Source organism: Hippocampus bargibanti, linkage group LG07 (assembly GCF_051943395.1).
Source record: "Hippocampus bargibanti isolate YZ-2025 linkage group LG07, ASM5194339v1, whole genome shotgun sequence".
Lineage (NCBI taxonomy): Eukaryota > Metazoa > Chordata > Actinopteri > Syngnathiformes > Syngnathidae > Hippocampus > Hippocampus bargibanti.
The window spans coordinates 16,055,185-16,080,057 of record NC_142740.1 but is presented as its reverse complement, the minus strand read 5'-3'; the positions used below and the strand labels follow the sequence as shown (position 1 = coordinate 16,080,057).

General features: G+C 42.6%; 1 protein-coding gene across 4 annotated transcripts in view; it reads right to left on the bottom strand.

Moving 5' to 3' along the window:
* Positions 1-24,873, bottom strand: part of celf5a (cugbp, Elav-like family member 5a) — a 296,973-nt gene that overhangs the window by 255,125 nt on the left and 16,975 nt on the right. For all 4 annotated transcript variants that reach the window (XM_088999949.1, XM_088999953.1, XM_088999952.1 and 1 more), the window contains exon 2: positions 6,503-6,585. In XM_088999949.1, coding sequence (XP_088856075.1) covers positions 6,503-6,585 — 83 coding nt within the window. The remainder of the gene's footprint in view (positions 1-6,502; positions 6,586-24,873) is intronic.

The window sequence follows — 24,873 nt, the reverse complement described above, 5'->3', positions numbered from 1 at the left end:
TATTTAAGTGAAGAAACTATAGACGTCACCGTGGCGATGATGAAAAATGAAAACGTTTGGGCACTAAAAATGGGCTATGTGGTTTAAAAAGCAACATTATATTCCAAACACATGTACAGCCGCTACTTAAAAAAATATTTGAAAGAAAAAGAAAGACTTTGCCTAGTTTCCCTTTGCCACAATCATTTTACTTATTAGACACACACAGAGAAACACACACATAGGGCGGCTTCCCAAAGGCTAAATTCTAACGAGTTCTCTCTCTCGCTACAAGGCCTCAACATCCTGCCAGCATCAATTGGCTTCATGTTGACCGGTCCGCTCTATTCCCATCCCCACTCAACACAAAACGTGCACACACCCGCACGTAATCCAAACGTACTACCTCAAACAACCTTCATACAATGTAGCATTAAATAATTTAGACTTTTGCAGCAGATCGGACAACACGTGGGCCAGTTTGGCTCACAGGCCCGAGAAGCAGATGGATGGCGACACGCATGCACGATTACGGATTTTTTTATCTTGACGATGTGTCGAGGAACAACTCCGCAGCTCGGCCACGAGGCCACCCTCCGCTGTCGGCTCTTCACATATTCCAATATGGTCCGCACTGGTAGAAAGTAACGCAGTACAAATAAATTAGATACACCTGTTTTAAGTCATTCACTTCCATTTCCAAATTCATTCGGGAATCGGGAAGCATGATGTGGAGAGCCATTTCGGTTTAGTTTTTTTCTTGCAGGGGGTGCTGATCAAGCTCCAGTCAGACCTCTGGCAATGTATTTCCCTCACAGGAGGGGGCAGCATTTGCCTTTTGTACAGCCGCCCCGACTTCCACTGCAGATAACTCTTGAACCAAATAAGCTTGACAAACTCTTGCTTCTGATGAAAGATGAGAGTCTCAGGTTTGTTACGCTGAATTGAATGTTGATATAGTCCCATAACTCAATTTTCTGTGGGTCCTCCAATTTGAGTGAAAATGACCAAAACCATGGCACTAGAGTGGACACATATTTGCCCGTCGTCTGAGAGTGAATGAGTTAACAGGGAGTCTCTTTTTTCTGAAAAGTTTCAAATTTTTACTCCCAACAGTTGAAAACAGATCTGTCATTTCCTACTTGAATTCCATAACAATGGGTGAGTTCCGTTGTTTATTTCACAGACGCATGACACAATGTAAACAAGACAATTGAGATTCAAAAATAAGTCTAACTTGAATTGAACATTAAGATTATTTTTTTCCTCCCTCCCAGTCATTTTAAAATGTGTTACCTCACAACTAACACAGGTATGGTCAAGGCAAAGTAGTTTATTTTCAAAGAATATCCATTTTATTTTTCTTCTCAGTGCAAATACCCTATGAAAGGGAAGAGAAAAGCTAGAGGAAAGAATAAACGATTGTAATCAATAGTGACATTATTCAACACAAACAAAATACTCTCAGAAGGAGCTCAGTTGTATCAGCTGGAATTTTAGCCCAAATCAGACGCAAGCAGAAACCAGCAGAGCATCACAGGTAAGTAAACAACTATGTGCTCGATCTCTTTGGACAAACATTAAGTCATTGCCAGGTGGCATTTGAACACAATGCATCTTGAGGACATGGACATATTGTGATGAGTAGACTATGATTGCTGCTATTTGGAACTGCATCAGAAGAGAAACAAATGGACAAAAAATCCAGTTTCTGCAAATCTGGTCGAGACATATCCCAAAGTGGTTCCACCAAGGATTAACACAGGTGGGCTGAAATACTGTGCTTTTGCATGCCACATTTTTCATTTTATTTTACGTACCCTATGTAAAGTTGAACCAGTACCCTTTTTTTAAATATTTATCTTGTACTTGACTAAAGTGCAAAGTTATGTCGTGTTCGAACCTCTGCTATGTACACAGTACCACAAATTTTACACACGGAAATAGCACTTTATAAAAATAAAATACAATGAAATTGGAAAAAAAACATAAATAAATAAATAAATAAATAAAGAAATAAATAAATAAATGGAGACAGCAATTGAGAAGGAGGGGAAACCACTTACATACAGTGTTGACACTGCAGAAATCCATGTGTGTGACAGTACATGTATGTGTGTGTATGTGTGTCAGAACATAATCCCTGTGCTGCACTCATCGGGGGTTTTAACGCAGGTGCTATTTCCGATTTCCATAAACCTGCCTCCTACATCAGGGCAGCCCTCTCATACTTGCACCCACACTGCAGGTCAAGTACAGTCCTGCTAATACTGAATGTATGGAGTCGAACTGTTAAACGTGATGCACACGGCCATGTTATATCCACTGCCATGTGGCACACCCATGCTGCAGCGAGATTAGGTTGATGTTGGATCACCAGGATTTACACGAGTGGAAAGTAGAGGATGTGTGGGTGAGATAAGCTTTGTTTCGATGTCTCGATGAAACTACAGTATCATGATGTTAGACTATTGCCATGACGCTTAATAGAGCAACCAGTTGGACTGGTTTCTCAGGACCAGGATACGGATGTACAGGTATTGTACAGGTGTACAGATGTTGGAAGCACATACAGAAAAAAATAATGAATTAAATATAATGAACAGGCTTTAAAAAAAACTACTTGCATCTTGCATTTATAAAAACGAAATACAGCAAAAATGTCTTTTTACGCTTCAAGTAAAGTCATGCATGAACGTTTCGGACTTATTTTAAATTCACACTTGTGACTCTAATGAGGATGAAGCATTCAGGAAAATGGATGGATGGATTCATTTACATTACGTTGACATTTATTTTCAACACAGAAGTATGAAGGACAATGGTTTCAGAATTGTACTTTACTTTCTTACATAAGAAAAATATTTTTCATATATATTTTGTTATCTCGAGTTCGAGCATCTGAGCTTCCACAAGACATCATAACAGTCCAACGCATGTTCATTAGGCCGCTCCTGTGCGACAATATTTAAAGTACTAGGAAATAAAAGGAAATATCCCAGCAAGATTCAGACATACAATCGGAGTAGGAGCTCACCTGTCTGTCAGCTAAGCACGACAGGCCTCTCCATATTTCATATCAAGCCAACAAACCATCTGTGCGTGCCGTTTTCCATATGGAGCACACCGAGCAGGTATTCAGCAAATATAACCAACGACAATGACTAAGTGAGAGACGTAATTAACTCAGTTGTGAGCTCCTACAGCTTCTATGTGACATGTTTCTTGCTCTATCATGATGTATGAAAAGAGTTTGAACCAAATGAAGCATTTACCAGAATAGACTTCTACATGTCAGCCAACAATGCATGTTTCCTTAGATCAGGCGTCGGCAACGCGCGGCTCTGGAGCCGCATATGGCTCTTTCACCTGCGGCTTTAGAACATAAATAATGAGTATTTAATTCAATGTATATTATTTTAGTTCGTTCGTTTTTAAAATGTAATTTTAAATTTGAAGATTATGGTGATTATAAATAATACAAAATAAAACTTGTTAAATTTTTTTGTCGCTCATAAAATACGTCACAACCATCGACAGTGGACGTATATCCGGTCACAACCGCCAAATTGCACACGATTTCTTGAATTTTTCGACCCCCAGGTCGGCCAACTATGGATAAATCTAAGAAAAGAAAAGTGTCTGAAGAAAACAGAACGTTTAATGATACGTGGGCAGATTCGTTCGCCTTAAAAACAGACATCGCTCACACCTGACAGACGACAGCTTACAGTCTTGTGTGAAGATGAAGGTAACGTCATACAGCCCTGATGTGCAGAGGCTGTGCGCTGAGGTGCAGGAGCAGAAATCACATTAACCAGGTGATAAGTATTGTATTTGCCATTTTGCGAATATTCTTTTTTTTCAAATAGACATTGAGTATTATATTTGAAAGTAATCTTCAACCCAACGTCTTTTTTCCGGAGTTTAAAATGTTTTTGTTGCGTGCACAAATGTAATTTCGCTTCTCTAACAGTTAATTGATTCATAAATGCAACACACTATAGTTTGTTTATGCATATATAAAGGTAAAAAACGATGATGAAAAGATGCAGTGTTGTCTTCATTTTAAATGTCAAAAGTATTTTGTGTTTTCTTTTCAGTGTTTTCTTTTCTGTGGGAAATGGGTCCAAATGGCTCTTTGAGTCGTAAAGGTTGCCGACCCCTGCTTTAGATGATGTGGTGATCCAGCATATGGCTCACTATACTTTAGTTTCAAGTAACCGTTGACAGTAAAATGTGGTCACGAGGCATGTTTGACAGCATCTACCATGTACGTCGGAAGGCATTGGATACCACATTTGCTTTGCTAGAGTTTCTAAAGAAATAAAATCAAAAAAGCAATAATTTATTTGTGGCAACAATATTGAAAACCGCTGCAACAATATGCGTCCATGTGGGCAAGGCCCCGTTGATACATAGCTCTCAAACTTGCACCCAGCATGACCAATGTTCATGACACACATTACATTGGGACAATGAGCCACATGCTGCATGACCAAGTCCAAAAATTAAATGACTCGCATACATTTTTATTGCCCGCATTTCATGTATGTATCTATTGCAACATATTTAGGAGGGTGGCAAACAAAGGTTCATATTGTTGCAATTTCATTACTACATTTCAGCACTTTTGTAAGTCTTTGCAAAACCATACAGTCAGTGAACCAATGTCACGATATTCAAAGGCCCCAAAGCTACTGCGACCACCGGACCTCGCGTGCTTATGTGTAAGCCAAGCCCAAAGGAAGGCAAGAATAGCCTCATACGTGAGGCCAGCAGTCATCAACGTCTGCTTGTTCCATTTCTATGACACGCTCTCTCGCAGCAGGGCGAGTAATGTGGACTTAACCAAGGGAGGCTGAGGGGGTATCGGCATTGAAACTGTACAAGAATGGCCTTCGATTTGACTCGACTCACTGAAGTGGCAGCTTGAAAACGGCATGAAGAAGCCTCATGTACAGTGACGAGTGTGGAAGTAACATGCAATGATACATTTGAAAACATGGCGACCTAAAAATTGCATCACGGTAAGCTTTCGAATAGCATAATAGAGCATGAAAAGCATTTAAACAAGAGAAAGTGTGATATAGAGCTGCAGTACACTACTTACCCCAGACATTATAGCATGATGACATGATATTTATTATTCATTTAAATTTGATGAATAATTCCCAAATCGAATGCAGTTGTAAGTCGCTCCAACATTTTCATGACATTCCCAGATGGATAGATAGACATAATTTATTGAATCGATGAAATATTTTTTTTTCTGCAGAACATGGTTAAATTGCCACAATAAAGTGTAAACAACTCATTCAAACGCTATTAACTCATTCACTGCCAATGCATGACTTTATTCAGGAATTCAAAATTTGACAAAGAGCGCCATTCCCGAAGTTGTTTGGGTTTCGTTTTTTTCTTGTTTGGGTGCCGATAAAGCCCCTCTGGCAATGTTTGCCCCCTCCACGAGGGGGCATCAGTTCCTTTTTGTTGTTGTTAGTGCTTTGTTCCAGCATCAGCGCTATATAAACCAATATAAATGTATTGCATTGTATTTTGGGCAGCCGCCCTTATTTCAAGCTCTTATAACTTATATTTTGTACATTCTGCTATTCAAACACAAGGAGAAAAAAAAGTGAAAGTCAGCTTTTTTGTCAAATATGCTAATATAACTACTATATAAAATAAAATTTGATCTGAGTAAAATATGACTTGTGTTTTTGTTTGGACAGTCTTGAAATTTAATTCAAAATAACCGTGTTAGAGTGCAAGGTAAAATTAGATAACAATATTATTTCTGGGCAAGAATGAAACAAAGAATTAGCATTCTGGGTTATAATAATAACAATAATAAATTTTATTTATAAGCGCCTTTCAAAACTCCCAAGTACACTTTACAGTCACAATCAACAATGGAACAATAAACACAAAAACAATAAAACCAAAAATAAAATTATAAATAGTAAAAGAGGAGATTAATAAAGGGTAAGGGAGGAGTTGAATCACCGACGCTTCAAGTGAAATAAAAAATAAATAAATACCATTGAAATTATGTTTTACCTGTTTTTTGTATCTGGAATATCTGGAAGCACTGGCAGAATAAGTAAGGCCATTTTTAATAACGGCGGAGTATGTGGCAAGCCTATGTCCAATCAATGATCAAGATGCGATGGAACTCCACCTTCAGAGCGCCAGCCGCGATTGATAATATTATAATACATTTTATTTATAAGCCCCTTTCAAAGATCTCAAGGACACTTTACAATGACAAAACAAGCACAATAAAACCACATAGAAAAGTATAAATAATAAAAGAAGAGCTGAAACTACACAGGGAATGTGATTTTTGAATAGGTGGGTTTTAAGATGGCATTTGAAGGTGGGAAGAGAATGAATATTACGGTTGCTGGGCTGAAGTGAGTTCCAGAGTTTGAGGACAGAGATTGAGTTGCTTTGCGGTGTTTCACCATCATCCATCTAACACATTTTTTATGTGATGCGCATACATTGCAGCACTTACCCCTGGCAGTGTTTTCTGTTCATGGAGGGCGTTCTGGGCTTTGATGGCGGACTCTCGGGCGCAGTAGGTGAGGAATGCACAACCTGTAAAAAAAAAAAAAGGTATATTACATTAAAAATAAAAGCAGATGTGTAAGAAATGTTTACACGTGAGTAGGCATTGAAATGGATGAAAAAATTGCCATCGTCATGGTTGAATATCCCCCTGGTTGTACCCTTCATAACACAAACTGTGTCCTCTAAAGTCATATTCCTTTCTTGTGTAAATTGTTATTTTAACTTACAGTCACAATAATGAAGAAAAAATACAAATGTGCCTTTTACAAAATTTGAATTGTCTTTGTCTGTGTAGGTTCAGAATGTCAGGTATCCAGAATGATCCAGACAGAGTATCCAAACGCTGGACTCAGATATAAATAGAATTAATCCATCCTTATTCCTCAGTCAGGTCGTGGGGGATGCTGCAGCCTATCCCAGCCGTCTTTGGGCAATAGGCGGGGGACACCCTGAATTGGTTGCCAGCCAATCACAGTTAATAATTATGATTATTAAATAAAATAATAATAATAATAATATATTAGGTAAAACCAACCAAGTACAACAAATGCTTCCAATGGTTACAGTAACCAGTAAAATTAGAGAAACCAAAAACACTGGCAGAAGGTGTGGTTGACTGTAATTGTTGGTTGTGAATAGACAAGAAAAGCACAAAACAAATACAGTAAAGTCTCGTTATATCGATATTCAAGGGAGTCCGAAAAAATATCGATATAACCGGGGCTATCGATATATCCGACCCTTTTTGCATGTAATTTTCTCCGTGCGTGCATAGAAATAGTATCGATATAACCGGGACTATCGATATATCCGATATCGATATAACGAGACTTTACTGTATGACCCAAAAACGAGGATTAATAAATAAAATACTACTACTAAAATTCAACACTTGGCAATAGTCATGAGGAAGGTGAGGAATAATCCAACAGACTTGAGCAGTTACGACTTGGCAGTCCTTATATGGTTGGTTTTGATTCATGACAGGTACATTCACTGGAGGGAACCGCCCTCCAAAAATAATAATAATAATATTTTTTATAAGCGCCTTTCAAATTTCTCAAGGACACTTAACAATCACAAAATCCATCAATCCAATCCAATCCATCATGAAACTGAAACCAAAACAAACTCAGTAACCCAAGACATTGTCACCACCAAGGTTAAATCAAGACAAGACTCTCTTAAGTTATTTTTGTCCATGTTTTCCAAATATGATTTTAGCAATTATGTTTGCGAAGAAAAAAAAACATCTATTAAAACCAGCATACATGAGTCACACTGAGCTGTAATAACATATGTTGGAATGCTAACCAGTTAGCAAGTAGTGAGAAGCCACTCTTCCTCATGAAATGAGTTGGAAAGTCCTGGATCGCTCCCTATTGTAGTGGAGGCAGACACAAGAAATGAACTGCCCTGGTGAGATTGGTTGTTTATGTGGGTCAAACACTAATCTCTTCCCTCCTCTTGTAGTGTAGCTACTCATGGATTTGTGTGAATGTGTTGGGGGGGCTAGAATTACTCTTCATCTTACATCTGTGTAAGCTCTCAGTCGTACAGGAGTGGTCCATCGATGAGAAGGTTTCTTCAGCCGTCATCTGTACAAAAGTGAAGGTTTCGGACGTTTCGCCTCCTATCCAAGAGGCTTCGTCAGCGAACTAAAGTCTGACTGGTCGTATCGGCCCCATTTATATATCCCTAATGTCCAGACATGGTGGCGCCGGACACAGCTATGATAGGTCCCTACTCTCAGGTGGGGGGGGGGGCAGGGGACCCCTCCCTGTGGCCCCACTGATTGTTCCTACATTCCTGACTAACGACTGGCCTATTACCCCCACTCCCCCCGGTATCACCTCATCAGCATTACGACCCTCATCAGCATTGCGAAAGTTGCCTAATCTGTTTTGCCTAAGCAGGCTATTGTATGAACGATCCAAATGAACCTCACCCCACCAGACCGGTTTAATGATGGATTGTTGTTTTATAAGAATCGCTTCTTTTACCCCCCTTTCAAACCATCTATGTTCTTTCGCTAAGATTTTAACCCCATTGTCGTCAAATGAATGGTTGCTAGCTTTTAGGTGCAAATGTACTGCGGATTGAGGCCCACTAGTATTATCCCTGCGATGTTGATAGTCTTTTTTTGAGAATTTGTTGAGTCTCCCCAATGTACTGCTCTTTACAATTTTCATTCTTACAATGTATGGAATAAACTACATTACTTTGTTTTTCATTTGGTAGCCTATCTTTTGAATGCACTAATTTTTGCCTTAACGTGTTTATCGGTTTGAAATAAGCAGGAATTTTATGTTGCCAAAGGACTCTTTGTAATTTTTCAGAAACTCCTGCAATGTACGGTACTGCTACTCCTCTCCTTTTTGAATCTTGAGAATTATTGGTTTCGTTCGCTATTCTTTCTTTCTGACATTTGTTGAATGACCACTGAGGGTACCCACAGTTAGTGAGTGCTCTCCTGATATGTTTTGACTCCTTTTCTCTACCTTCAGTGCTAGTTGGTATTAGTTTAGCCCTATGCTGGAGGGTTCTGATAACTCCTAGTTTATGTTGTAAAGGGTGGTTAGAGTCAAAAAGTAAGTATTGGTCAGTGTGCGTAGCCTTCCTAAAGACTTCTGTTTTTAGCGCTCTGTCCTCTTTTATAATTACTTTACAATCCAAGAAGGCTAGTTGGTTCTCTTGAATGTCCTCACGAGTAAATTTAATGTTGAAGTCTACAGAGTTGAGGTGATCTGTGAAGGATTGAATTTCTTGTTTCTTAATTATGACAAAAGTATCGTCCACATATCTAAACCAGTGTCTAGGTTTTGTCCCCGGGAAGGATGTGAGGGCCTGTTTCTCCATCTCTTCCATGTAAAGATTAGCCACTATGGGTGAAACTGGTGAGCCCATAGCACAACCATGAATTTGTTCCTAAAAATTTTCCCGAAATTGAAAATACGTAGTATTAAGGCAGATTTCTAATAATTGGCAGATGTGATCCGGTTTAAGTTTGGTTCTTTCATGCAGAGAAACATCCGCCAGCAGCCTCGTCCTCACCACTGAGACTGCTGCTGGGGTTGGGACAGATGTAAAGAGAGAAGTCACATCGTATGATGCCAAAGTTTCCTCAGGTTCCAATATGAGGTCTTTGATCCTCTCTACAAACCCTGTGGTGTTCTCTACGTGATATTCTGTGTTACCAACCAACGGAGCTAAAATAGTTTTTAAATATTTGGCTACATTGTATGTAGAGGAGTCAATGCTACAAACAATGGGTCTGAGGGGGAACCCTTCTTTATGTATTTTTGGCAGGCCATAGATACATGGCGTGGCCTCTCCCGGGTATAATGTAAAATACATCTGTTTGTCTATATGTTTTCCTTTCTCTAACTTTTGGAGACAATCATTTCTTTCTTGTATCTATTGGAAGGGTCCCTTTTTAGTTGCTCATACGTGTTAGAATCACTGATTAACCTATTTATTTTGTCTTCATAATCCAATGTGTTGAGAAGCACTGTGCATCTGCCCTTGTCTGCTGGCAAAATAGTAATATTTTTGTCTTTTTGTAGAGTAGTTAACGCCTTTCTCTCTTCTAATGTTATGTTGGACGGAGGAATTTTGGCACTACTGAGAAGAGCTGATACAGCGCTATAGTGCATTTTGGATCTTCATATTACATTTACCAAAACAAAAGCTGCTCGATGTGATCTGACAATGACATCTTGGGACTGAGTGAAACATCCCGAGGCTCACTGTACATGGTTATTTTTGTACTCTGTTCCATGTAAATAATTGAATGTAAATGTTAATGAAGGGGCTCGTGTTTAAGTTCATCAGGAGACTTATGTGTCATGCTTTGCAAAAGCTACCCTTTTTGTAGGAATAAAACAACAACGCTTGTCGTTTCTCAGTGTTTATCTCCATAACAAAGAAATCTTTGCAACATGAGTAGAACCAAAAGGAACATGTGTGAAAACAACAACAACAACAAAAAGCCAATGTTTCGCACGGAGCAAGGCAAGTTATGTAAAAGAAAAAAGGGAAAAAAAGAAAGAAAAAGAAAATCATTCCCGACTGTGGAGTGTGTATGCATTCGCTAATGGCCGCCGCGCTCGGGTGCAAGAAGCGCACATGCACACAACATCTGTCAGAGGAGAGACGAGGGATGAAGAGAAAGCAGATGGAGTCTTGAGGCAATCATTTTCCCCGCAACTGTCTCAATAAATAGATTTGCTTGTGTTCTATTAATGGGGTTCACGTGGGTTACCGTACATCATCTTTGCCGACACTCCGACAGCGCTATAGTGCATTTTGGATCTCATTTCAACATCCAAATGTATTCAAAGCGGCCTGTGATGTATTGTCGGAGTAGTGTCAGTGCCCAGAGAATAATGTGAGTCCATGTTCTATCCCATCAATGTTCTTTACATCCTTCCCTGCGGCGACTGCCACTGAGGTATGCCACCTCATTGGCTCTGTCAATTTTGACCCTTTCGACCCAATTCACGAAGGGTGTCATTTACTGATCCACTGATTAACATGAAGCCACTTTGCTTCTTTGGCATGCCTGCAGATAGATGTCGTCACACTCTTGTATAATCAATCTAACGAGAAAAAACTTCTTCCCTTACAGTATAATAACAGACTTTTTTTATTGACAGTTCAAGAGAAATTTTAAAGGCACGTCGTAGGGCAAAAAATACTATTCCGTGGATTTAAACTTTAAAGGCCAGTTGGCAAATTTGAAAAAGAAAAATGTTTTGTCCCATTGTGAGTATTTTTATGACTTGATAGTCGTCTATGATAAATAGGTGAAAAATGAAATAAAATGACACCATCTGTTTGCATTACAATCACAATCTATTTGTCAATACGAGAATACACGAGGAAGTATTGCAAACAAAGGGAGTGAAACAACGCAATCTGCAACGGAAAATTCTGTGCGCCTTTAATATATGGCTTAGTAAGAATTTGCGGGCCACGGGCAAAAGTGCTTTAACGACTGCATAATTGGGAACCCAAACAGGCGTAAATTGCCTGCGCTGCGCTGCATACCAATTGTGCAAAATGATGAAATAGTTTGAAACTTAGCCACCGCCCCCACCACAAAAGAAAAAAAAGGCCACAGCAACAGCAGCCTGCTGACAAAGCAATGGGGGAAGCCTTCCAATTGCGAAGAAATGATTCCGTGCATCATTTGATAGAAACCTTTAAGCAGCCTTATCTGCCACATTGATTTCACCTCCAAAGAGAAAGAAATACCTCCTCTGCTTTCTCTTTATGGCTGGCAAATCTATCTTGTTCTCTTCTTTTTGCAACGCGCCCCGGCTTCCATTTTCTAATAATATATTTTCAAGTGAGGGCGGCCCGGTAGTCGAGTGGTTAGCACACCGGCTTCACAGTGCAGATGTCGCCGGTTCACGTCCCGGTCCGGCCTCCCTGTGTGGAGTTTGCATGTTCTCCCCGGACCCGCCTGGGTTTTCTCCGGGTCCCTCCCACACTCCCAAAACATACATGGCAGGCAGATTGACCACTCCAAATTGTCCCTGGGTGTGAGTGTGAGAGTGACTGTTGTACGTCTTTGTGTGCCCTGCGATTGGCTGGCAACCAATTTAGGGGGTCCCCCGGCTCGTGCCCGAGACAGCTGAGATAGGCTCCAGCACCCCACGCGACCCTAAGCGGTACGGAAAATGGATGGATAGATGGGTGGATATTTTCAAGTGTGCACCGTGTGTGTCCTGGGAAATAGGGCCGAGCCGCTTCATCTCCACTGTGTTGAATTAGGGGGGGGGGGGGGGGGGGGGGCTAAGGATGGTCTATAACTTGGTGTCACTGTGTTTTTGGACCTGAAATATTCTGATAATTCCATTCACATAGCATAAACCACATTGATTATTTGAGAAAAGGTGCAATATTTGAGTTTTTCATTACTCCAAACTTTGATGGGCAATTGTCAGTGGTCACTGGTAGTCCAGTGGCGAGCATTTTGACCTCACTGTGCAGAGATACCGGGTTAAATTACAGTTCTGGCTATCCTCTGGAGAGTTTGCATGTTCTGCCTGTGGGTTTTGTCCAGGTACTCCACACATTCGAAAATATGCTTGTCATGCTGATTGAATACTCTAAATTGTCTGCAGTTTTTTTTAATATGTAATTGGTTGGCAATCAGTTCAGCCCTCCTCCCCCTAGGTTCGCAATCAGTTCAGGGTGCCCCCCGTGACAGTTGTGATTGGGTTCGGCATGCCAGGTGACCCTTGTGAGGGTAAAGCAGGTTTTGTTTTGCTTTTGTTGCTGCTGCTGCTGTTGCATGGAAATCACAGTCCGCGGTTATTGTTTGTAGTTGAGTGGTTTAGCTTTTCTAAATGCAATCAAAGATTTAAATATATTAACTCATTCACTGCCATTCACAAATTTGTTCGGGTTTTGTCTTTTCTTGTTTGGGTGCCGATACAGCGCTGGCCAGGGGCTCTGGCAATGTTTTTTTCTTTTCCACAAGGGGCAGCATTTCCTTTGTTTCCATTTCCATGCTTTGTTCCAGCTTCAGCTGTTGTTAAAGCATTATATAAACCAATATGTATGTATTGCATTGTATTTTGGACAGCCACCCTCATTTCAAGCTCATATAACTCCAGACCCATTTAATTTAGGGATTAACCGTTTTTTTTCTAATGAAAGAAGAGAGTCTGAGGTTTCTTCCGCTGCAGTGAATGATTTTGTCGTCCTAAAACTCAATTCTGTGGGTCCTGGAATTCAAGTGACAATGACAAAAACCCTGGCACTGAAGCGGACACATTTTTTTCACATGTCTGGCAGCAAATAAGTTAAGATAACCTTTTCTAAATTGGTTAAAAAAACCAAAAGCACATATTTTAAAATGTCATTTTAGTGTAGAGCAGACCTTTGAAAGGCTCTTGACTTGAGAATCTTCAGGCTTCATTACTACTTCTATGGCATAAATTCTCCTCTTGCACTTTCACTGATATTTGCATACAATGTCCATGAAGATGAGATGACTTGGGTCCGTCCGGTTTGGCAGCCGGCGGTTCGCGTCTGTCAAGGTTTGCGACGCGGTGGACGGTTGTGATCCCAAAAAAGCAGACAGGAGGGAGCAGCCGGGTGTATTTGACAAATTGTATTAAAATAAAGTCAGCAGGAACAAAATCTAAAACATCAAAGTCATCAGCACAGAAAACTACAAAGTACAAAAGAAAACCATGAGTAAAACTCTGCCAAGATGAAACAAACCTGACACGGTGAAGCAAACACAATGACCCAACACTGAATGTTCTTTTAACTGATTGACACTGATTGAAACAACCAACACCTGTGCAGCTGCAGGCGGAGCCGACAGCGCCAACCGTTGGTCGCCAACCAGAACGAGACAGCGTCAAATGCGGTAGATCAATAGAAAGGTGGGGACATCAGTTATACGCACCACAGTTCTCTGAGCTAATTTCACCCACATCTTTCACTGTTTCCTTCTCCATCTTTTTTAGCCTTTCTGAGAACCGACTTGCCTACGAGGAATGAAAAAGTGTGAGCTCACTCAAACTGTGCGCCATTATCTGTGTGAGATGTGAAGGTAGCAGGAAAAAGTCCTGCTCGTTCCCCTCACACTCCTTTTGTGAATGCTATCAGTGGGGCTAGATTACTTGCTTACTTCATTTACTCCCATCCCGCCCCTGAGGAGATAGCGAGTAGAGGGATCGGAGCGGTGGGGTGAGAAAGAGGGGGCGTGGGGGGATGCTGAAACTGAAACACACAACATCAGCACTGATACATTGTGATTATGAACTGAATCATTGGTTGGATGGGAGGCTCTGAAGTGCAAATTGACCATCAGGGGGGTAATCGGTGTGGTCTCTGAGAAGCTCTTAGAAGCTTCCCCTTTGTCGGGAAAAATAAAGATCCCCAGTCTATTCCTAAGAATGTCATTCAGATACCCGGAGAAGAATGAGTTAAGGGAGGAGGTGTAATGAAATGCTTTGACTCATCATGGTTTTGACAACAATATTTTTGTTGCCCGGGCCGAACGGCCTTGTAATGAGTGGTGTAATATAAGCAGTAGCCTAGCGTAACCTGTAAACCTTAATTAAGTCAGACAGCCACCTTAAATGGAGGTTGATGGGAGTGGAGGTGCTCAGTCACCATCTCCTCCTCATCGCAAAGCTGACTGCATCCTCCTATCAGGCTGTAGTCAATCACTTGAGCGCCGCTCTTCTTTCTAAATCCTCCCCCTTTTCTCCTTTCACTGCCCCTCCACGTCACCCCTCACCTTGAGCTACAGTTGGAATTAATTAACGTGAATGGCGAGGTCCATAGTCACGTTTCCACATTTCAAATGGAATATCATATTGACTCAAATAGTGTCGTCCACTGTAACAGATATCGTCCACTTAAATCACAGGTGGCAAAGTCAAGGCCCAGGGGCCAAATCTGGCCTGCCAAATCATTTTATTTGGTCCGCAAAAGCAAATCAAACTTGTAAAATTCCATGATGCTTGTTAAAGTCCGAACCAAAATTTAAAATTGTCCCATGTAAACCACAATAACAGTACACTTGGAAAACTAGCTGTTCATTAATTTGTTGTGTGCTCTACTGCACTCTCGGTGCGTTCTACTGTATATGTGATACATGGAAGGGATTTAATATTTTAATGCACCCTTAAATGCACCACAACGATCAAAGAAGTATGTTTTGTTGTGTTAAGCCACTGCTGTCATAGTCAAGGATCTGGGACCAAATCTGGCCCGCCACATCATTGTTATCGGCCCGCGAAAGCAAATCAAGAATGTCATGTGACATGATGCTTGCTAAAGCCCGAACCAAAAAACAGTCATTATTCTTGAGTTCAGATTCGAAAACAAGTTGTTCATTAATTAGCTGTGTGCTTTATATGTAATATGTGGGGGGTTAAATATTCTAATGGCATCCCAAAATTAATAACGGCCACCGAGAGGAAACCGCAACTACAGTGTAGCCCGAGGCAAAAAAATGAGATTGACACCGTTCTTAAATGAATACATGCCAAAACTTGGTGGGACCAAGAATAAATCAGGTGCTGTATTTCTGAATAGCGTGCAACCTCGCATGCAGCAATAGTCATCAGACCCACCCTGCAACCCTCTCTGACCACCAAGCAAAAGACCCAGACCATTGATTTGTTGTGACTCACTCACGTAGACTCCACTTTCCTCCGAGAGCAGTCAAGCACATCCATAGGCGGTGCATCCCAAAGGAGTACCTGTGTTGTGTACTTACACGCCATACATGTGTTAGGGTGAAGCGTGTGTGGCCTAATAAGGCTGACAAAGGCAATAAATTCTTTTTGGAGATGCTCTGCGTACGCTCCAACAAGGATCAATATTGGGGTAAAGAAGCCGTCATAAAAAAGAAGGATGAAGTGACACGACCAGGCGGGGAGTAATTCTCCCAATACTTAAGACTATACACTGTGGGGATAACAACATAACAGGGTGGTCAGATTCCACTTCCAACTGTCTCCTAATAAAGTTGTCGGAGGTTTGGCGCCTCTGAGGGAGGCGACATGACAGATTGAAGTGGGCATTCATCCCCAAGTGGGCCGAAATTCGTTCAGTAGGTGACTCTTGCTTAGAGCGTGTTGGAAACGTCCGCTCTGTGCTCTTTAAAAATAACCTTTTTGGGAGGTGAGGGATGTCTCCTGCTTTTACTATCCTGCTTTTGTGATTAAAGTCAGTGCCAGAACTATACATAAATCCAGCCACCCGCATTCCTGATGAGGAAGCTAATTGACACGGTTAGTGGATGGACTTTCACAGAGCTGTAAATAATGTGTGGAGGTTGCCTCTTAGCGCCTCCTGCTGTTTTACTTCTGGGAGGCCAAAGAGGGTGAACCTGCCAAGTCTATAGCCCTGACGTGTCACTCCCATCCAGCAAAGAGCATTTTTTACACTAAAATCAATACACTATACCACCCTACAACCCTGGCTGGGAACTTTCGAAAGCCAACTCATAACTTGACTGGAATGTGATGGTTTATTGCTAGTTATTCCCGCTAATAAACATGGTGCCCATTGAGATGAGCATTTTTTCCGGTATATAAAGCGCACCGGAGTATAAGGCGCACCCCCAATGAATGGTGTATTTTCAAACTTTTTCCATATACAAGGCGCACCTTCAATAAATGAAAAAGGATTTCCAAATATCTGTCTGTCTGTATGTCCGTCTGTCTGCCTGCCTCCATCCATCCATCAATCCATATATATATATACTCTCCCTGTGTGGAGTTTGCATGTTCTCCCCGGACCCGCGTGGATTTTCTCCGGGTCCTCCGGTTTCCTCCCACACTCCAAAAACATGCATGGCAGGCAGATTGACCACTCCAAATTGTCCCTAGGTGTGAGTGACTGGTGTATGTCTTTGTGTGCCCTGCGATTGGCTGGCAACCAATTCAGGGTGTCCCCCGCCTCGTGCCCGAAGACAGCTGAGATAGGCTCCAGCAACCCCCGCGACCCTAATGAGGAATAAGCGGTACGGAAAATGAGATGAGATGAGATGAGATTTAGTGATTCGTACTTTAAAGTTCTTTTCCATTTAACGTTGTCATGATCTGGTTGGCGACCAACGGGGGGCGCTGTCGGCCCCGCCTGCACCTGCACAGGTGCTGGTCGTCCCGATCAAATTGGCGACCAGCGGGTAGCGACGTCAGCCCTGCCGGCAGCCTCGCAGGTGCTGGTCGTTATAATCAATGACACTTAAAAAGACACCTGGCACGATCATCCGGTGCCGATTCATTGTTTGTTTGCTGCTTGGTTGCAGCATGCATTGTGTACGTGTTTGTTTAACCTTGGCGGACTTTTACACTTGGTTTTCTGTTGCTACTTTGTATTTTTTCCATTCAGATCATTTTGATGTTTTACATTTTGTTCCTGCTGACTTTATTTTAATACAATTTGTCAAACAACCTCCTGCTCCCTCCTGCCTGCTTTTTGGGATCCGAACCCGCCATCACCACCTCGCAAAACCGTGACAGAATGAATCGGCCAACCATCGGATCCCGCAGGTACATCGGACCCGTCTCATTTCCACCCTGTGCCTGGCAATGCTACGTCCACGTTAGCGAAAGCCTCGTCGCGTTTGAATCGCGTCACTCGACGAGCCGCAACGTCCACGTAAACATCCGGCCGAGACCTCCTTCCAGGTGGCCGTCCAGGGTGAAACTGGGTGACTGGCATTGCACGCCCACGTCCAGCCACGCTGTCGTCGTGCATGACGAATTGAGTCTCATCCACGACGAGCCGTGCAACGTCCGCGTCAACGTCAGTCCGAGACCCCACTCACCGCTGGATCCCGGAGCGGCTCTGGACCCGTCTCGTTACCCCGGAGCCGGGCAGTTCACGCCCACGTCGGCGTCCGGCCGAGACCTGGTCCCATACGGCCGTACGGGGTGCCATTCTGCGCCTGGCAGTCGACGTCCACGCAGAGCCATGCGCCGTCGCGTGAACGTGCGAGAGGGATCGCGCTCACGCCCACGGCGATCCGTGCCGCGTCTTCGTCCACCCCAGGCCGAGTCCCGTTCCCATCAGGCCGCCGCCCGTCGTATGCTGGAGAGGCAGCGGTTGCCCTCTCCACCGACCGTTCCCTGGCGAGTGGACCTTTTGGGAGACTGTTGGGACTTCTGGAAGCAGCCCCTTGAAGGGGGGGTACTGTCATGATCTGGTTGGCGACCAACGGGGGGCGCTGTCGGCCCCGCCTGCACCTGCACAGGTGCTGGTCGTCCCGATCAAATTGGCGACCAGCGGGTAGCGACGTCAGCCCTGCCGGCAGCCTCGCAGGTGCTGGTCGTTATAATCAATGACACTTAAAAAGACACCTGGCACGATCATCCGGTGCCGATTCATTGTTTGTTTGCTGCTTGGTTGCAGCATGCATTGTGTACGTGTTTGTTTAACCTTGGCGGACTTTTACACTTGGTTTTCTGTTGCTACTTTGTATTTTTTCCATTCAGATCATTTTGATGTTTTACATTTTGTTCCTGCTGACTTTATTTTAATACAATTTGTCAAACAACCTCCTGCTCCCTCCTGCCTGCTTTTTGGGATCCGAACCCGCCATCACCACCTCGCAAAACCGTGACAAACGTCACCATTTTTTGATATTTTTTTTTCAAAATCGCTGAATTTTCACATTTACCGTTAAATTACTAAGTAGAGACGAGCGGTGAGGCAGCAGCCGGCTGAGCCTCACCGTGGATTGCGCGATCACTATGCTAACTGTGCTGGCTTGCTCTGCAGTGAGACCGCATTGCTACCCTCTGCATATCACGATTAAAGTGTTCAAACACTTTTAGTATATGATGTAGAGTCACTTTACATTATAAACACTGTACGACAGTGTTTATTTTATTTTATTTTATTTATCAAAACTGTGTGCATAGGTGAGGCACACAGTTCTCCTGCCTCATGACAGGGGGCGCTGGTGATTATAGAGATTCTTCTTGCGCCTCCTCGGCTGCAGAATAATAGAATTAGTGAGAGCAAGCTACAGTAAACAGCAAGTTAGGTGTAAACATCCAGTCATTTTTTCGTGGTGTTTGGCCTTATTTTCAGAATGGTGGATTACATATCTAAATTGAAAGAAATAGAGAGTTTTAAAACTGAAGAAAGATAAGGAAGGTATAGATGCCTTTCTTCAGAAGGAGCGGTGCATGGACTGCATTTATCAGTAAAGGTAACACGATAATAAGTTTTTTTTAATTCTTCTTTTCTATGCTACAGTTTATATAAAGAATGACATTTGACATGACATGACATTGAATGACATGACATTTTAAACAAAACACGTTAACTGTTGCCAATCAAATGGTGAATGAGCTACTCTATAGAGTTCATATGTTTGTAAATCTGACTGACTGTGATGACGTCAGTGCCTCACCAGCCATGAACCTCACCTCACTGTATACTGTATATATATATATATATATATATATATATATATATATATATATATATATATATATATATATATATATATATATATCACCCTACAGTTATGTGTTGGATTGTCTCAAGTGCCTCTTTGCACAACCTACACCTTGGGTCTTGCCAGGTGTGGTATATCCGTGCTTCTATGGCTCTGGTGTTCAGGGCCTGCTCTTGAGCAGCCTTCCAGCACCTCATCCTCTGTTCCCCATTGTCTAAGACATTCTCTGAGTACTTCATCCGTTGGAGCCTTCTCTTCGATGTATTCATGAGCTTGGATGTTTCATCCTGGACAGTGGCTCTCACACTCACTAGTCCCCGGCCTCCTTCCTTACGGCTTGTGTACAGTCTCAGGTTGCTGGACTTGGGATGGAACCCTCCATGCATGGTGAGGAGTTTTCGGGTCTTAACATCCGTGGTCCGGATCTCTTCCTTTGGCCGCCTTATTATTCCTGCAGGTATCTGATCACTGGCAGGGCATAGCTGTTTATTGCCCAGGTCTTGTTCTTGACATTGAGCTGGCTTCTTAGGACTTGCCTCACCCGCTGGAAGTATTTGGTCGTAGCCGCTTTCCTTGTTGCGAGTTCGAGGTTGCCATTGGCTTGTGGTATACCGAGGTACTTGTAGCTGCTTTCAATGTCTGCTATTGTTCCCTCAGGGAGTGAGACCCCTTCAGTGTGGACTACCTTGCCACTCTTAGTCACCATCCGACTACATTTCTCCAGCCCGAATGACATCCCGATGTCACTGCTGTAGATCCTGGTTGTGTGGATCAGGGAGTCTATGTGCCTTTCACTCTTAGCATACAGCTTTATGTCATCCATGTAGAGGAAGTGACTGATTGTAGCTCCATTTCTGAGGTGGTATCCATAGCCTGTCTTGGTGATTATTTGGCTGAGGGGATTCAGTCCTATGCAGAACAGCAGTGGGGAGAGTGCATCACCTTGGTATATGCCACATTTGATGGACACTTGCGTTAGTGGATTGCCATTGGCTTCAAGTGTGGTTTTCCACATCCTCATTGAGTTTGCAATGAAGGCTCAGAGGGTCCTGTTGACCTTATACAACTCCAAGCATTCAGTGATCCATGTGTGTGGCATCGAGTCATATGCTTTCTTGTAATCAATCCAGGCTGTGCACCGGTTGGTATGTCGGGACCTGCAGTCTTGTGCGACTGTTCTGTCAACCAGCAGCTGATGTTTGGCACTTCTAGTATCACTCCCAATGCCTTTCTGTGCTTTGCTCATGTATTGATCCATATGTCCACTTATCTTAGCCGCAATGATGCCTAACATGATCTTCCATGTTGTGGATAGACAGGTTATTGGCCGATAGTTGGAAGGAACTGCACCCTTTGAGGAATCCTTCATGATCAGGATTGTTCGCCGTTTGGTTAGCCATCCTGGGTGAGTGCCATGCATCAGCAACTGGTCCATTTGTGCTGCTAGGCGCTCGTGGAGTGCTGTGAGTTTCTTTAGCCAGTAGGTGTGGACCAAATCCGAGCCCATATGCCTTTCCAGTATCTTTCAGTTTCCAGCCTTGGAGGGCCTGCTCTGCTGTTAGAACCCTGCCACTGAGCGTACACTTTCGCAGGTTGTGTTGCGAACAGCCTGTTTATTCTTCTGACCTCATTCTCTTTCGTGTACCTCTTTAGGCGACTGGACAAGGCCTGGAGCTTTTGTTTGGCAGTTTCGAGTGCTTCAGGTATGGTTATCTGCATGTACCGCTTGGGTATTGGCCTTTTATTCACACCTCTCTGGGTCTCTGTCAACTGACTCACATCTTTCCGGGCCGCCTTGATCTTAGCCTCCAACCGTCTTTTCCATGGTGGGTAACAAATCTCGTGGCTCTCACAGTTACTCTTGTAGCCAAGCATCTCTAGGATCACTGATGCTGAAGCGTATATCAGCTCCTTGGTTTTCGTGATCGTTCCGGTCGGGATCGCTCTCAGTGCTGCACTCACAGTTTCCATGAGACTTTCAGGTGATACTTCACATAGCCGTTATAATCGGTTTCTTGGTTGCCCAGTTTTCATTCTTGCCATGATCTTATTTCTCAGGTCAGTTGCTGCTTCGCTCAGCATTTCATTCATTGGGGCTTGCCTACCAATCTCTGGTCTAAACTCTTCCTCTGATGTGGCAGCCTGGGTCCCTTCACCTTGGAATTGGTGTTGTACCTCATCAATCTCAAGTTGTGATAGCAATTGCCGTTTGTGGATATTGGAACACTGAGCTACTAGTTGTTTCGTGGTCAACTGTGACTGTGGGTTTTGAAGTAACCATTCAGCCCCCATTCTCTCTCGCATGTAACCCTTCTGACTAGGGTTGCTTGAGTAGTAGCATTTCAACAGAGCCATGTTATCGCATCTCGTCCATCTCCGCTTTGTTCCAGTAGCCCATTTTTCATCAAGGTGCTCTGGTACCCCAGCACCTGACGCTGACCTTGTTTGGCCGTGCGACGGCCAAACAAATAATCTCCTGTCAAAAACTATCTGATGTGATAGTTAGGCAAGTCTTTTAAAGGGCAACCGACGTCACTTTTTTGTTTTTTAACTGACATCAGAAAAACGTTCTAGAGCATCTAAAATACCCAAAAGACACAGTATGATATTTTTATTCAAATGCAAAACACCAATAAAAATGACTTAAAGTGTCCAAAATCTGCAAAAAAAGCTGCGAATTGGGCATTTTCAGAAAGTCCCGCCCCCAGTTCGTGACGTCACGCCAAGACGTCTTGCATTGCTGCAGAATCCAAACAATGGCTTCAGATTCGGAGAATATGCTTTCTTGTTACACATCCAGTTATGAATATGATTCAAATAGTTCTGAAGAGTAAAGCATACATGTTTGCAATCGATTAAAGAATTGTATGTGCCATTTTGAGGCAACATTGGGGGAAAATCTCTCACTCAAAAAAAAAAGAGGCACAAAATGGCGAACTCTGCTTCCACAGGCTGATAAATTCCTTATATGGAGCTTGGATGCCCTCTTCTGGCGGCTTTTGGGTGCAACACGGTTCCCAGACCAAACATGTACAGCAAAATACATTGTGATTGAAGGACTGCTACAATGTGTCTTTTTTCGGTCAGGGGGCGGTCCTTTCATGACGTCACGTACGGACTCGTCACCAACTCAAAAACAAGACTTCCTGAATATTCAGAGCGAGTCTTAAAACGTAAAATATAGCTATATGCGGTGGAATCTTATTAAAATATGCCCAGTAGAAGTCATTTGAAGCCATTTTACAAATTATGGACACAACTTTTCCGAAGACGTCGGTTGTCCCTGTCTAACATATGTTGACATGAGCTTCCATGTTGTGGATAGACAGGCCAACATCTGTTCTGTTATTATCTGCAATTTAGTTTTGCTTAAAGCCAAAGAGAACATTTCTAAATTCAAAAATTTCTACATTTTTAAATCCACAGTTTTTATTTCAGATACCTACTTTGCTCTCATTATCCCGCACCTCCCAAAAAAAGACTAAGACAATTATTAAACACAATCATAGAAAATGTACAATTATCACAACAGCCGCGGCGAGAACAAACTGTGCAACATAAGCAGTGAGCCAACAGTATATTCGGTTGCAAGGAAGGTTTATTAGATGTGACGCCCCTGCCAATGCACGTCGCCTTTGAGCCGTTTAAACCTCTAAGGAAGGATCGATTGATCAGTGCGCACTAGGGCCGATTGCGGATGACCAGCGGGTGTCAAGCTGTCTTCTAAACAATCAGATCAGGTGCTCACTTGCTTTGATTCCGCAAATTGAAAGCTACCTTTTAAAGATGAGGCTTCAAAGACTGTAGACACGGGATGTGTTTGGAGTAATAAAACTTGTGACAAACAGGAAAGGGGGCGAAAAAAAAACACTAATCGTCTTGATTACAAGGCCCAAAAAAAAACCTTGAATATCTAATTTCAGCATTGGGCTGGAGGACGGTAAAAATTAGTGCAAATGCTTGCTCTAACAAGGAGAATTCATGTTTCTGCTTATGCTGACGTACATTCAGTGTCGTATTCAAATATGAACAATCACAAAATGGATGGACGGATAGTGTTTGAGAGCGTTTTGGGGAATGCAATGATGTCATGCCAGTAGCGCAGGGTCTGCAGTTTAACCCATTTTCGGAAATACCACATCATTTCTATTTATAATGGCACTGTATACATTGGCGCGTCACAAAGAGGCGAAACTCATTTTAAATAATTTGCATTGTTTACTGCTGTTGCTGCTGCTGTGTATTTGGAGAACTGAGATAGGCTTCCAATGTTCTCACTACTTTTAATTTACATGTATTTCCAAAATAAAAAGGCCACAATTTGCATTTGAACAGTGATCTCAACAGACTGGCATGATGAAGCTAAAAAAGGCTGGAGGTGGATAGCTCAAAGCCATGGTGTCAAAGACATACAAAGAAAAGGCTTTGGTATTTTCCTTTTTGTTACTCACTTGTGTCAAATTTATACCTCTAGCTCAGGGGTCGGGAACCTTTTTGACTAAGAGAGCCATAAAAGTAAAATATTTAGAAATGTTTTTCAGTGAGACACATATACACACACACGCGCATGCACATGCACACTCACGCACTCACACACTCACACACACACACACACACACACGCACACACAGACACACGCACACACACACACACTGAGATGAGAATGAAGAATCCGCCGTTAGCATACATTACAGGTGTCAAAGTCGAGGCTCGGGGGCCAAATCTGGCCCATCACATCATTTTATTCGGCCTGTGAAAGCAAATAAGGCATGCCAAGTTCCACAATGCTTGCTATAGTCCAAACCAAAATTTCAAATTGTCGTATGTAAACCACAATATCATTATTCTTGACTTCAGATTTGAAAACGAGTCATTCATCAATTTGTTGTGCATTGTTTATGTAATATGCGGAGGAGATGAAGCATTCTAATGGTTTCCCCAAATTCATAACAGCCCTCGAGAGGAAACCATACCTACAACGTTGCCTGCGGCAAAAAAAAATTTTTGACACCCCTGGCATACATAATCTACATGCCTCACCTTTTTTTCTCAATTATGATTTAAGTCTAAAGAGCAGCCATTTGGCAACCACATTGACTGATCTGCCATGAATGTTTCTTCATTTTTTGGCAAAAAAGAGTGTTAACCCCTACCCCCACAAGGGTTTATCGCATGAGTTCAAAGTATACCACCAAACATTGCCTTTAAAATCATCCCTGCACTCTCCCTTGTTGCTTCATCTTGCGAAATGAATCAAGCCAGGCTCCAACATGACATTAAAGAGCTCACGCTGTTCTGGGAAAGGCACCTCACCACCTCATCGCCCTCCCGCTCCAAAGGCAATAGGCCTCTCT